The 12,191-nt window shown below is 36.0% G+C and overlaps 1 protein-coding gene across 3 annotated transcripts in view; it reads right to left on the bottom strand.

Moving 5' to 3' along the window:
• Positions 1 to 12,191, bottom strand: part of tbc1d22b (TBC1 domain family, member 22B) — a 308,460-nt gene that overhangs the window by 65,176 nt on the left and 231,093 nt on the right. For all 3 annotated transcript variants that reach the window (XM_043716742.1, XM_043716741.1, XM_043716743.1), the window contains exon 11: positions 7,600 to 7,727. In XM_043716742.1, coding sequence (XP_043572677.1) covers positions 7,600 to 7,727 — 128 coding nt within the window. The remainder of the gene's footprint in view (positions 1 to 7,599; positions 7,728 to 12,191) is intronic.

Here is a 12,191-nt window from a genome sequence, read left to right as displayed (position 1 = left end):
ACCAAAATTGGAGGTGTAGTGGACAGCGAAGAGGGTTACCTCAGATTACAACAGGATCTGGACCAGATGGGCCAATGGGCTGAGAAGTGGCAGATGGAGTTTAATTCAGATAAATGCGAGATGCTGCATTTTGGGAAAGCAAATCTTAGCAGGACATATATACTTAATGGTAAGGTCCTAGGGAGTGTTGCTGAACAAAGAGACCTTGGAGTGCAGGTTCATAGCTCCTTGAAAGTGGAGTCGCAGGCACATAGGATAGTGAAGAAAGCATTTGGTATGCTTTCCTTTATTGATCAGTGTATTGAGTACAGGAGTTGGGAGGTCATGTTGCGGCTGTACAGGACATTGGTTAGGCCACTGTTGGAATATTGTGTGCAATTCTGGTCTCCTTCCTATCAGAAGATGTTATGAAACTTGAAAGAGTTCAGAAAAGATTTACAAGGATGTTGCCAGGGGTTGGAGGATCTGAGCTATAGGGAGAGGCTGAACAGGCTGGGGCTGTTTTCCCTGGAGTGTCGGAGGGTAAGGGGTAACCTTATAGAGGTTTACAAAATTATGAGGGGCATGGATAGGATAAATAGACAAAGTCTTTTCCCTGGGATCGGGGAGTCCAGAACTAGAGGGCATAGGTTTAGGGTGAGAGGGGAAAGATATAAAAGAGTCCTAAGGGGCAACTTTTTCACGCAGAGGGTGGTACATGTATGGAATGAGGTGCCAGAGGAAGTGGTGGAGGCTAATACAATTGCAACATTTAAGAGGCATTTGCATGGACACATGAATAGGAAAGGTTTGGAGGGATATGGACCGGGTGCTGGCAGGTGGGACTAGATTGGGTTGGGATATCTGGTTGGCATGGACGGATTGGACCGAAGGGTCTGTTTCCACGCTGTACATCTCTATGACTCTAAGTGGACTTGCCCTGGGAAATTGCCCCATAGTGTCCAGGGATTTTCATGTTCGGCGGGGTTAGCCATGTTAACGTGGGGTACAGGGACAGGGTGGGGATTGGGTCTGGGTGGGACGCTGTTTGGAGGATCACTGCAGATTCAATTGGCCAAATGGTCTCTTTCTGCATTGTAAGGATTCTATGAAAATTTCTACAAATAACTCAGTTAATCCAGTGTGCATTGATGGTTGAATACGAATCATTCACGCAGTTCAAGTTGCTCTGGAAACTTTTCCAAAAGGTTATAGTGTGGCACTATGGATAGGATGGTGGAAGCTCAAACATTTTTTCCATTGCAAAGCTAAACAGATATCTTACTGTTCTTATCACTACTTTGAAATGTGTTAAAAGAATTGGCAGGTTTATACTTAGCCTATTTCATTGCATTGTAAACACACTAACCTTGGTTATCAACTGCTGAAGTAAGAGGGAGCTTTGGGTTCAGAAACAGGAATAATGCACAAGACCTCCCGTATCATGAATTAGGCTATGTTAAAAGATATAGCTTCCGGCAACTCAGACAGCATGTGCATACTGCCACAATTTGACTGATTGCACTCAATTCAGCGGAATTATAACAGCACTGCAGAACAGTCAATGCAGTCATTCTGTGGAACATAACAGGTTAAAATCATTTTACTTCACATTGAGAATAGTTTTCTGGCCATCAGTTAGTCTGGAAATTGAATTATTTCTTTCTGACAATTGTAAATCATTTGAAATTGCATTGGATACTTTTCCTATATTTTGCACAACAGCCTTGTGCAGCAATTATAACCATTACATTTTAGTATAATTGGCAAATCAACACATTATACATTGGCAGTCAAAATTAATATTTACAACTATTTTCAATGATTTACCCTGATGGCAGTATTAATTAATCTCGATTCTGTACCCTATGATGAGACCAAGCCCTATTTCCACATGCACACTTTAATAAGTCCACAAAGTGACAAAATTATAAAATGTGAAGTGTGGTTATTAACATGCATGTGTTTTTCAGATCCTGACAGGAAAATAAGCTATAAACAGAAAAGATAAAGGGACGTTTAAGAAAACGTTTTATGATTTTAGCAGTTAACTCTTCACTCCAATCTATGCTTTAGCCTTAAAGAATGAATCTATGATCTCTAAACTAGATCACTTGCATACTTAAATATATATTCTTTCAATCTTGTTACACTTACTACTATTTTAATGTGCTATTTCAACCATTTCTGATATGCAGCAGTTCTGAAATGTACCAGTTAAAATTTGAGCAACAAAAAACTTAGCTCTCAGAAAAAAAAAACTATTTATTGCCAGGAAATTCAGATTTGATAACACTTGTTCTCAAAGATTATGATATCCTTTGGGTTATGGAGGAATTCAATGAATAAATAGGAAAGTAACAAAAGTTAGTGTTTATGCTTAAATTAAATTAACATACAAACACTTGACACTGTTAAAATGAAAAATACCCTGTATGAAATATTTCCAAGTATATTGAGACAAAGATATAGGTTATATTCTGTTTGACAATTGCATCAGATTCAGTGGACTTAAAATTATATTTGACTAATATTTTACTATTGTTATGAAGTTGAAGGTGTGTACTGTATCGTTAAGACAGTGTGAAAGCTGGCAAGCGTGTACTGGAGAATTAAAAGATATAACTTTAGGATGTAACCATTGGCTCTAACGTAGATACTAAGCGAAAGTGAGCATTGCAGATACTGAAGATCTGAGTCAAAATTAGAGTGGTGTTGGAAAAGCACAGGTCAGCCAGCATCTGAGGAGCAGGAAAATTGATGTAAACGTCGATTTTCCTGTTCCTTGGATCTTGCCTGACATTCTGTGTTTCACATTGGTTAAATTTGAACTGATCAGTTTAAATTATGCCCAAGATACTAAAACCCAATTGAATTTGAATTTTACTGTTTTGACAATGTCGAACCAATGAGACAATCCGATGTTTGGGTTATAAAGAGAAGGCATTTTGGACAGTTAGTCCAAAAGCACACCACTGTCAGACAGACTGCCTGAAAAGACTTTATCAAAGGTACCTTTTTCATATGAAAAGTCTGTGCAGCAAAGACCGAAGACAACCCAGGAAGATTTACAAACAGAGGAAGATCGACACCAGAGATGACAGCCACTGTCTGGTTTTGAAAATTGAGTTTCTGTAAATTTAATAAGGCCTTTATTGAATCAGTATATTGTTATAACGTGGGAGGGATAACAATCTTTTAAGAGAAAGGAGGCATAGGCTTGTAAATAGTTGTTGTTTAATGTTCATTTTAAAGAATAAAATTGATATTTTTTGTTAAATAGTGGAATTTGGGTAGTTCTCTGTCACTCATACGTTAACAGATTATGAGGAGTGGTTAGCATTTCTGTGTGTTTGGTTTAATTAGCAGAAGGGTTTACCACCGTGTCATAACACTATTCAATGCTGTGAAATTCATTGACAATCACGTGTGAGATTGTCAATTCTAATGATGAGTGTGCCATTTGTTGCAGTGTTTAGGAAATTATGTAATTCCTTTAAGAATCCCCTGCAATATTAAATGAGCTTCATGCTTGACTTCTGCAGCAAAAGGCCCAAGAGACTGTCACAGAAAAGGCCAGAGTTTCTAAGTACTGCAAGAACATGCTGCTTAATGATGAAAAAAACAATTAAAGCACAACTTTTCCACAGGTTTCTTTTCATAAGAGATAATTATATTTGCCCGAATGCAAAGAAAGGCAGATTTCAGTAACACTATGACATTATCCTACATCATAGATAAAATTAATTAGGTTCATTGTCTCAATCTTTGATTACAGAATCTCTAATACAAAATGAAATTCTAAAATTAAAAAAAAAGTACAAACAAAATTATGTTTCAGGATTGTGTTATTCCACCTGGGTACTGTATGATTGATAGCAAAGACAACCTTTCATAAAGGGCCCATGTGAAATTTCTGGCAGATTTTAAACAGTTGAATTTTGTTGTGTTTACAAGCAAGTATGCTAAACACACCCAATAACTCAAATTAATTCTGGTTCACAAAACAATAACGTTTGCTAATACCAAGATCTGATCAGAATTTCAGTTTATACAGTTATTAACAACTGAAAGTTGACGGGTCAGCATAAACTGCTAGCAGACCATAATGTGCTGCATAATTAGAACACAGTTAACTTGATATCACTATGAAAGAATTCTTTTAAAATAAAGATCAGCAGTAAAACTTCTGCACAGTTTTAAATCCTGAATCTGAAGTTAATTCAAGTGACAAATGATGTTGGACACAATACATGAATAACTCTCATAGTGAATCACACAAGTACACAAACTGACTAATGTTTCTTTTCATTACGTCTTGTGATACAGAAAAGCTTCCTCCCCTCCCATCACTAACCAGTTATTGTCTGCATGTACTAATACTAGTCTAGCACTGACAATCATATAGAGCAAGGAAAACCCCACAACAATGAGTTGATTAAGGCAATTTACAGTTGTAATAGACAAACTAGCCGATTTAGCTGATCTTAATAAATGCACCAGTTAGAATGGACTTCTGGTTCTGACCATATTTTCAATTAACTTTCAAAAGGGCATTCATGTTTAAATTTTTAGCTATTTCTCGTTGTGTGTCATGCACGGTCCAAATAATCATGTATTTTTCCAGTAACCATTTCATTTGCTCTTTCAAATTCCTTTTTCCAGTTTATTGTGTTCTAATCTTTTCTTGTACTCTGAATGGCTCTCACAAATGGGCATCACAGCTATTTCTTGCCTGTAAAAAGCTGAGGGCAATAGTATTAAGGCAAGTCAATGTAAAGTAGGCTGCAGCTAAGCACTGTAATCATGTGGATACAAAAGTTGGTACAATACAGATCATATCAACATAAAGAAATGATATACCAATGGGAGCAAAGGCCAAGAGACAACAAGCTGCACAAGGTGTAGATTGGGGCCTGTCAGAATTGAAATGGGGGTGGGGGGACTGAGCCTAGAAAACTTGTGAAAGAAAAGCAGTCGATTATTTGTCAGGGCAAATGTAAAAGCACCTAGGAGCACTGATGAGTTATGATGTGAAAGAAGTGTACATGCTAAGTAACATCCTATCATATTACGGATTTTGTTTTGACAGATAATAATAAATACAACAAATTTCTTAGTGGAGTTGTACAAAATGCAAGATTCTGTGGTCTTTTAAATTGTTATTAACTCCAAAGTTAGTACAAAGCACACCGACCTTTCCAAATTAATTTATTGCAACCTTTAAAAATCGATTAGCAACAATTTATTCCAGGACTCTTGACATCCATTGTTACTTACATAAACTGATGACAGATAATGTAGTGATAATGGATGAGCAGCACTTGGAACTTCTTTTCAAACTGAAAAGCTCTCTGAAGAACTGACTTTGAGGTAGAAAATTCTGACAAGTAATGATGCAGCCAACAGTCAAATGACTTTTATCACATCAAATAGCATTTCAATGAATGGAGTCCCATATTAAGAAATACAGTGGAACTTATGGACAAAGAGGTAAAAGAGGATGGAAACACTCAAAATCCTGAGATGTTACAGAGTCATTTACAACACAGCAAGTGGATATTTGGCCAATTAGGTCTATGCTGGTCCTCTGTCACACAATCTAGCCAGTCTCAGTCCTTCATTCTATTCTATTTAGTTATTTATCAATCTATTCTGCGCAAAGTAGAATAGTGATGAAAAAAACCTGAAGGAATTAAAGGATTCATATCATGTCAGCAAAAGTTAAATGCTGATATAATAATGGAAAAAATTTGAAGATTTTAAAAATACAATTAATATTTAATGTATTAAAAACATGACATTTTTGAAAAAAGTAACAGTAGCCAAAACTAGACTTGTACATAAGGCACAGATAATAACTTGCACTGTCCTACTGCGATTCTCTAATCCTTCATTTCTTAACACTGTCAGTAAAACACAGGCTTCTTCTTCCATGCCCTCAAGGTCATTCCTCGCTTGTCCAAAAGGCCCACGTTTAGTTCCCTTCTACTTCCACAAATTTGCTGCCTCATTAAAACTGTTTCCATATGTACGCCAACTCCTTCAACTTTCTCTTTCTCTATCAAATTCACGGCTCCACGATTATTGTGCGAATGGCCAACCAGAATCTTTTGGTACTTAAAGATTATGGATATATTAGAGAACTCAAAGTTAGAGAATGGATTCTAATACATATTTAAATCATGCCCTGTAAAAAAAAGCAAAGAATTGGCTCCTGAGAAACACCAATTTATACTTTTCTCCAGACTAAACAATAATAATTAATTTCTCCTTATTTTCTGTCCCTTATCCAATCGAGCATCCACATTCCACTGCTCCATAAATCCAAATAACTTCAGTTTTGCTAACAAAGCTATTAGGACTTCAATATAAAAATAATTGAAAAAGAAAATCAAATATTTATATAAAACAGGCTGTTGATAAACTACTGGTCTATTTTGTGCTATGGTCATTCATCCCCTTCAGCTCCTACTTTTGTTTCACTACAAGTTGACAACCCATTGGGATTCAATTACCTGCATAACACATTGTGTTTCACGTGTTAAAACATGGCTTACCTTTTAGAACAGTCATGATTTGAAGACGCCGGTGTTGGACTGGGATGTACAGAGTTAAAAATTACAATACTAGGTTATAGTCCAACAGGTTTAATTGAAAGCACGCTAGCTTTCAGAGCGTCGCTCCTTCATCGGTGGTAGTGGAGGGCTCAATCCTAACACACAGAATTTATAGAAAAAACGTTTGCTATAAATTCTGTGTGTTAGGATTGAGCCCTCCACAACACCTGATGAAGGAGCAACACTCTGAAAGCTAATGTGCTTCTAATTAAACCAGTTGGACTATAACTTGGTGTTGTGTGATTTTTAACTCTTTTAGAACAGCGCATTCTCCACTTTACCATGAACAACACTGTAGGTAACTAGCTGTTTTCTATACACAAAATCTAGCAAGGACCCGAAGGACTAATTCACTACATGAACAACAAATGTGAGGATTAAGTTACGGAATATTGAGAATATATTCAAAAGAAGCTTAGTTGTAAAAGTGCACTGATGAATAGTGGTGTCATATATAAGCAGGTTATGAAATTGTTTTATCAGTTCACAGCACTATACATTCACATGACTGAAAAGCAGAAAAAATCCATAACTTTTTAAAGATTCATCTACTGATATCAGTTGCATACAAGTATGAGTTACAGAAGAGTTTTTCAACTTTATTCATTCAGAAAAGTTAATTGACTGTCATTTCACTTGCAAAGACAGTAAATAACAAATGCACTTAATCCTTCTTTGTTATTATTCAAATCATCAGAAATAAATGACTTAAGATTAATGAGATCACAGACCCATGAACCAAACATACCCACTGATCGCTGCCCATACTCAACCTAAATACCTAAATTATTATATTTTTCACACGTAATGGAACATGCAATGCATAAGCCCAAATCAAGGCTACAAACTTTGTTGATTTGCTGGAAACATTGAATGCATTGGTTCAAAACTGGCCTAAGTTTCAACGAGCATTAAAAACAATGTTTCTTTCACATTAAAGCTAAGATATTTTAAAGCAGAGACTAACAAAGAAGCCTTAATACAGTTCTACAACATTCACCTGGTATGTGTCCCAGAGTCGGATGGTGCATCGGAGAGGCAGCTCCCTCATCAACAAATTATTCATCCACCGGAATGCAAATTGCAGATACTCTACTTCGTATTTTCTAAAATGAATATGCACTTGCTCTATGGGGAAAAAATATTGACAACAGTTAGCACATGAAATTCACCTTCAACCATAAAAAAATTCTCATCACCCATTTGTTTTTAATGCTAGTTGAAACTTAGGCCAGTTTTAAACCAATGCGAAGTGCAGCTGGGTCACAAAGCAGTAGGTAACAGGTGCAACTGCACAAATTGGCTAATTTCAATCAAAAATGGCACAAGGAGAATTACGGATGTTTTCCATATTTGTGGTTAGGGAATGAAGTTTGTTTAGATTTACAACATTGACTTCTACCTAGTAATGCTAAAATGTAGACATTTTTGAGCACATATTCTGCTCAGTTGTGATGGTTCCTGTTATTGAATATCTTGACAATACTCAATGGGAAATGTCTGCAGGAACCTTCTAAGTGTATCCCTCCAGTAGTCAATAACACGCTTTATTTCTACATACCGCTGTGCTTTTTGTCAAAAATATTTTTGAGAAATGTTATGTTGGTTTTCCATTTAAGGCCAATTCAAATGAAAATTTGAACTGGCTTCAACTAGGTGGCCACAGCTGAAACAGGTGAGAACCACATTGAAGCATCTAAATCAATATCCCAAGTCACTGATTAAAAAGTAGTCACCAACATTACCTAATCATTGTAAAAGTATATCATACCATACATTTTCTAGTACAGAAAAATATTTACTTACTGTTTTCACTACAGATCCTGTTCCCCCTCAATTTCATGAGTTTGCGTGTTTGCAATTTTGCGAAATTAAACCTGACAGATTTCTTGGATTGAACCAAAGCTTGGCATATCAGTATTTAAATGAGTTTTTTTTGTAATAAAAGAGAAATCAACATTAATGGAGAGTCACAGCTTTTGAACCTTTGTTTTTAAAGGTATCAATGGCTCAAATGGCAATTATAAGGAATTAAGTATTTTAACAATTTGCCACTTCAGCTACTGGATGAGAACAATACAATATTCACATTCGATAGCTGTGAAGACTACTGCAAATTGAATGAGGCATCTCTTCAAGGTTCAGATAAAATTGAATTTACTCTCCACTCACTAGCAGTAAATTGCAATTTGTGAAGTGTCTGAGGCTTTTTGTAGTGCTGAACTAGCAATCATAACTGGGAGGTTCCAGACATAGTGAAAACAGCATTATGCTTAACACTGTGCTTAAAATAAAAATCACATGTTTTTCCTGGACTTACAGTAGTCCTGAGCATAAAGCATACCATAGACATTCATGACACGTAATCAATTCAACTCCATTCTTTGGTTTCTCTAGAAATCACTTTATTTGTCACCTCCCAAAAGGTTAATAAGCAGAATAAATTTTCTTTATAATTTAATCCATAACCACCAATTGTTTTTTTTTAAAGAATAGATAAATAATATTTCATTATTGTTAATACAGTGACAGCAGCATTTTTTCTTGCCCTTCCCCCAGTAACTGCAGATTTTATCAATCGCCTTAAAAGTATATCTCTGGAATTTATTTAAAAAATGTACAGAGTCGTAGAGATGTACAGCATGGAAACAGACCCTTCAGTCCAACCTGTCCATGCCGACCAGATATCCCAACCCAATCTAAGACTCAAAGGGTACAAATGAAACTTGAGTTTGCAGTTATTTTTCCCTCACTGAAAAAAAATTACATATAAGTACAGTCTAAATTTAGTACAATGATAAATTCCAGAAAAAGTCACAATTAGGATTATTATTCCATTAATATCCACTTTATTTAATGGATATTTGTAAATTATGCTAACTCCAAAAAAGATCATGATTTAACTTAACTCCACAGAAATTTCAACTGAAACTTAATTTCCTTACCATTTGGTTAATGGCATGTGTCAATTCTACTACATTCAACTGAAAAAAAAAAGCTCAAACTGCACCAGGTATCAGAAGCTACCAGAGAAATGGAATTGAAATTTGGACATTAGAATAGAACACAACACAAATAAACTTACGGTAACATCATAGTGAAGGTTAATTTTAAGAAGTTGGTACTGAACAACAAAGTAGAACCTGAGCTTTGCCGATACTGAACATGCTACAAAGTGTGACTTGTTGTCAGTATTGTGTCAAAACTGCTGGGGATGGCAATAATCAACTTGAAGGAACAAATTCTTTAATTGAAAAATTAAACCTGACAGATTTATGTAACCAAAGAAGCAATATATTTTCTTTATATTGTACAACCTTACACAGTCTCGTTGTACCTCATATTATTGCTTTTCAAAAAAAAATCTATTTTGCTTTGTAAGTAAAAAAAAAACTCAAACTGCAGTGAATGGCTTTGGAATAAACAGCTTCAGCAAAAGTAATAAATAACAACTATACATCAGTTCAAGTCAGTGATGGAATGATTCTCTGCAACAGGTTAATATGGTGTTATATTGACTATTGCATTGTCCTGACACTATTATGTAACCACTGCTGGAGCCTAGAGTCTGTGATACAATGACACTTGTGACACAGAGTGTAACTTGTCAGCAAACTGATCAGCTTTTTATTATGCTGCAAGTTCTGCACAGCTCCAAGATTCTTCCCACATCATGAAAGTTAGTAATATGGCAAATATCAATTGTTAAAAAACCATATCTATATTTACTAACCAAATAATCAAAACATTAAATTGAAAGTCATGTTAATCTGTGACTGATGTTTGCTAAAAGTAACCTGTGTGTATAACGGATTTTAATCTGCTCTTTTTTAACAGGTTAGTTCAGCCTTGGGTTTTAAATAGGCTCACGCTTCTCCCAAAAAGAAAGGAAATTTACTTCATATATGTTACAGTAATTCAGACACACATCTTGATAGCACAATGAATGATTTACTCCCATAAATTAATGATCAAATTTATATTCCACCTTCTTGTTCAAAATTCTGTTTTCTGCTGTTCCACTGAAGAATTCTGTTGTCCTAAGAGCTGTCCCTTTTTTTGCCATGGGAAATGAATTTTTGAATCATTTTAAACAGCTGATTTGTGCCAACTAGAGTTCAAAATAAAGCAGTAAACCACAATGACTCAATTTCACTGCTGCTGCATTTGCTGAACAACAGCATGCCATTCTCTATTATTTCAAAGCAGTTCACTGCTGGCTGAAATTTTACCTCTCACAATCAAATGGGAGCTCCAGATGCCGCAACACTTGTAATAAATAAATCACCCCATTCTAGTTTGATATCAAGCCCAGAGATGAATGTCGATTCAGCATTAAAGATATATTATGAGGGTTTCTGTAGACTCTAATGTTTATGACAAGAGTAAGGAACTACATTATACTCTCAGCTAACCGACAATTACACCATTTGAACCACAAGTACAGATTCAATTAGATCAGTATTCACAGTAATCCTTATGATAAAACTAAGAAACACCTGGCATTCAGTTGGCACCTTCCTTGCAAGTCGGAAGCTGGGAACTTTGAGACTGTAACTAGCATTAAATTTCAATATTTTTTAGAAATATATACTGTAGAATAATGTTCATCACAGCATTCCACGTACCCTATCAGGAAATCTTAACAAAATTTCACACTCAACATCATTTAATCGTAGTCATTTCTAGTGATCTGCATTTCAAACATTCAGCCATTATTAAACGCCTAATAGTGATCTACTGAAATCAATTATCCTAAAATGAAACCACATATCTTTCCAATCACATCAACTGTTGTCATTTATTTTCCTTTAAAATGCTCAGCAACAACTGAAGTCACTAGAAATCAACTGACAAGGAATAACCCTGGAATAAAAGCTTTAGTGAGCAAAATTAGGGTGCATGGTATTGGGGGCAAAGTACTAACTTGGATTGAAAGTTGATTTGCTGACAGGAAACAAAGAGTAGTGATAAACAGCTCCATTTCGGAATGGCAGGCAGTGACCAGTGGGGTACTGCAGGGATCAGTGCTGGGACCGCAGCTTTTTACAATATATATTAATGATATAGAAGATAGTATTAGTAATAACATTAGCAAATTTGCTGATGATAATAAGCTGGGTGTCATGGTGAAATATGAGGAGGATGTTAGGAGATTACAGGGTGACCTGGACAGGTTAGGTGAGTGGTCAGATGCATGGCAGATGCAGTTTAATGTGGATAAATGTATGGTTATCCACTTTGGTGGCAAGAACAGGAAGGCAGATTACTACCTAAATGGAATCAATTTAGATAAAGGGGCAGTACAAAGAGATCTGGGTGTTCTTGTACACCAGTCAATGAAGGTAAGCATGCAGGTACAGCAGGTAGTGAAGAAGGCTAATAGCATGCTGGCCTTCATAACAAGAGGGATTGAGTATAGAAGCAAAGAGGCTTTTCTGCAGCTGTACAGGGCTCTGGTGAGACCAAACCAGGAGTATTGTGTGCAGTTCTAGTCTCCAAATTTGAGGAAAGACATTTTGGCTATTGAGGGAGTGCAGCGTAGGTTCACAAGGTAAATTCCTGGAATGGTGGGATTACCTTACACTGAAA

The sequence above is a fragment of the Chiloscyllium plagiosum genome, chromosome 26, assembly GCF_004010195.1.
Source record: "Chiloscyllium plagiosum isolate BGI_BamShark_2017 chromosome 26, ASM401019v2, whole genome shotgun sequence".
NCBI lineage: Eukaryota > Metazoa > Chordata > Chondrichthyes > Orectolobiformes > Hemiscylliidae > Chiloscyllium > Chiloscyllium plagiosum.
This window is presented reverse-complemented; position numbering and strand designations above follow the sequence as displayed.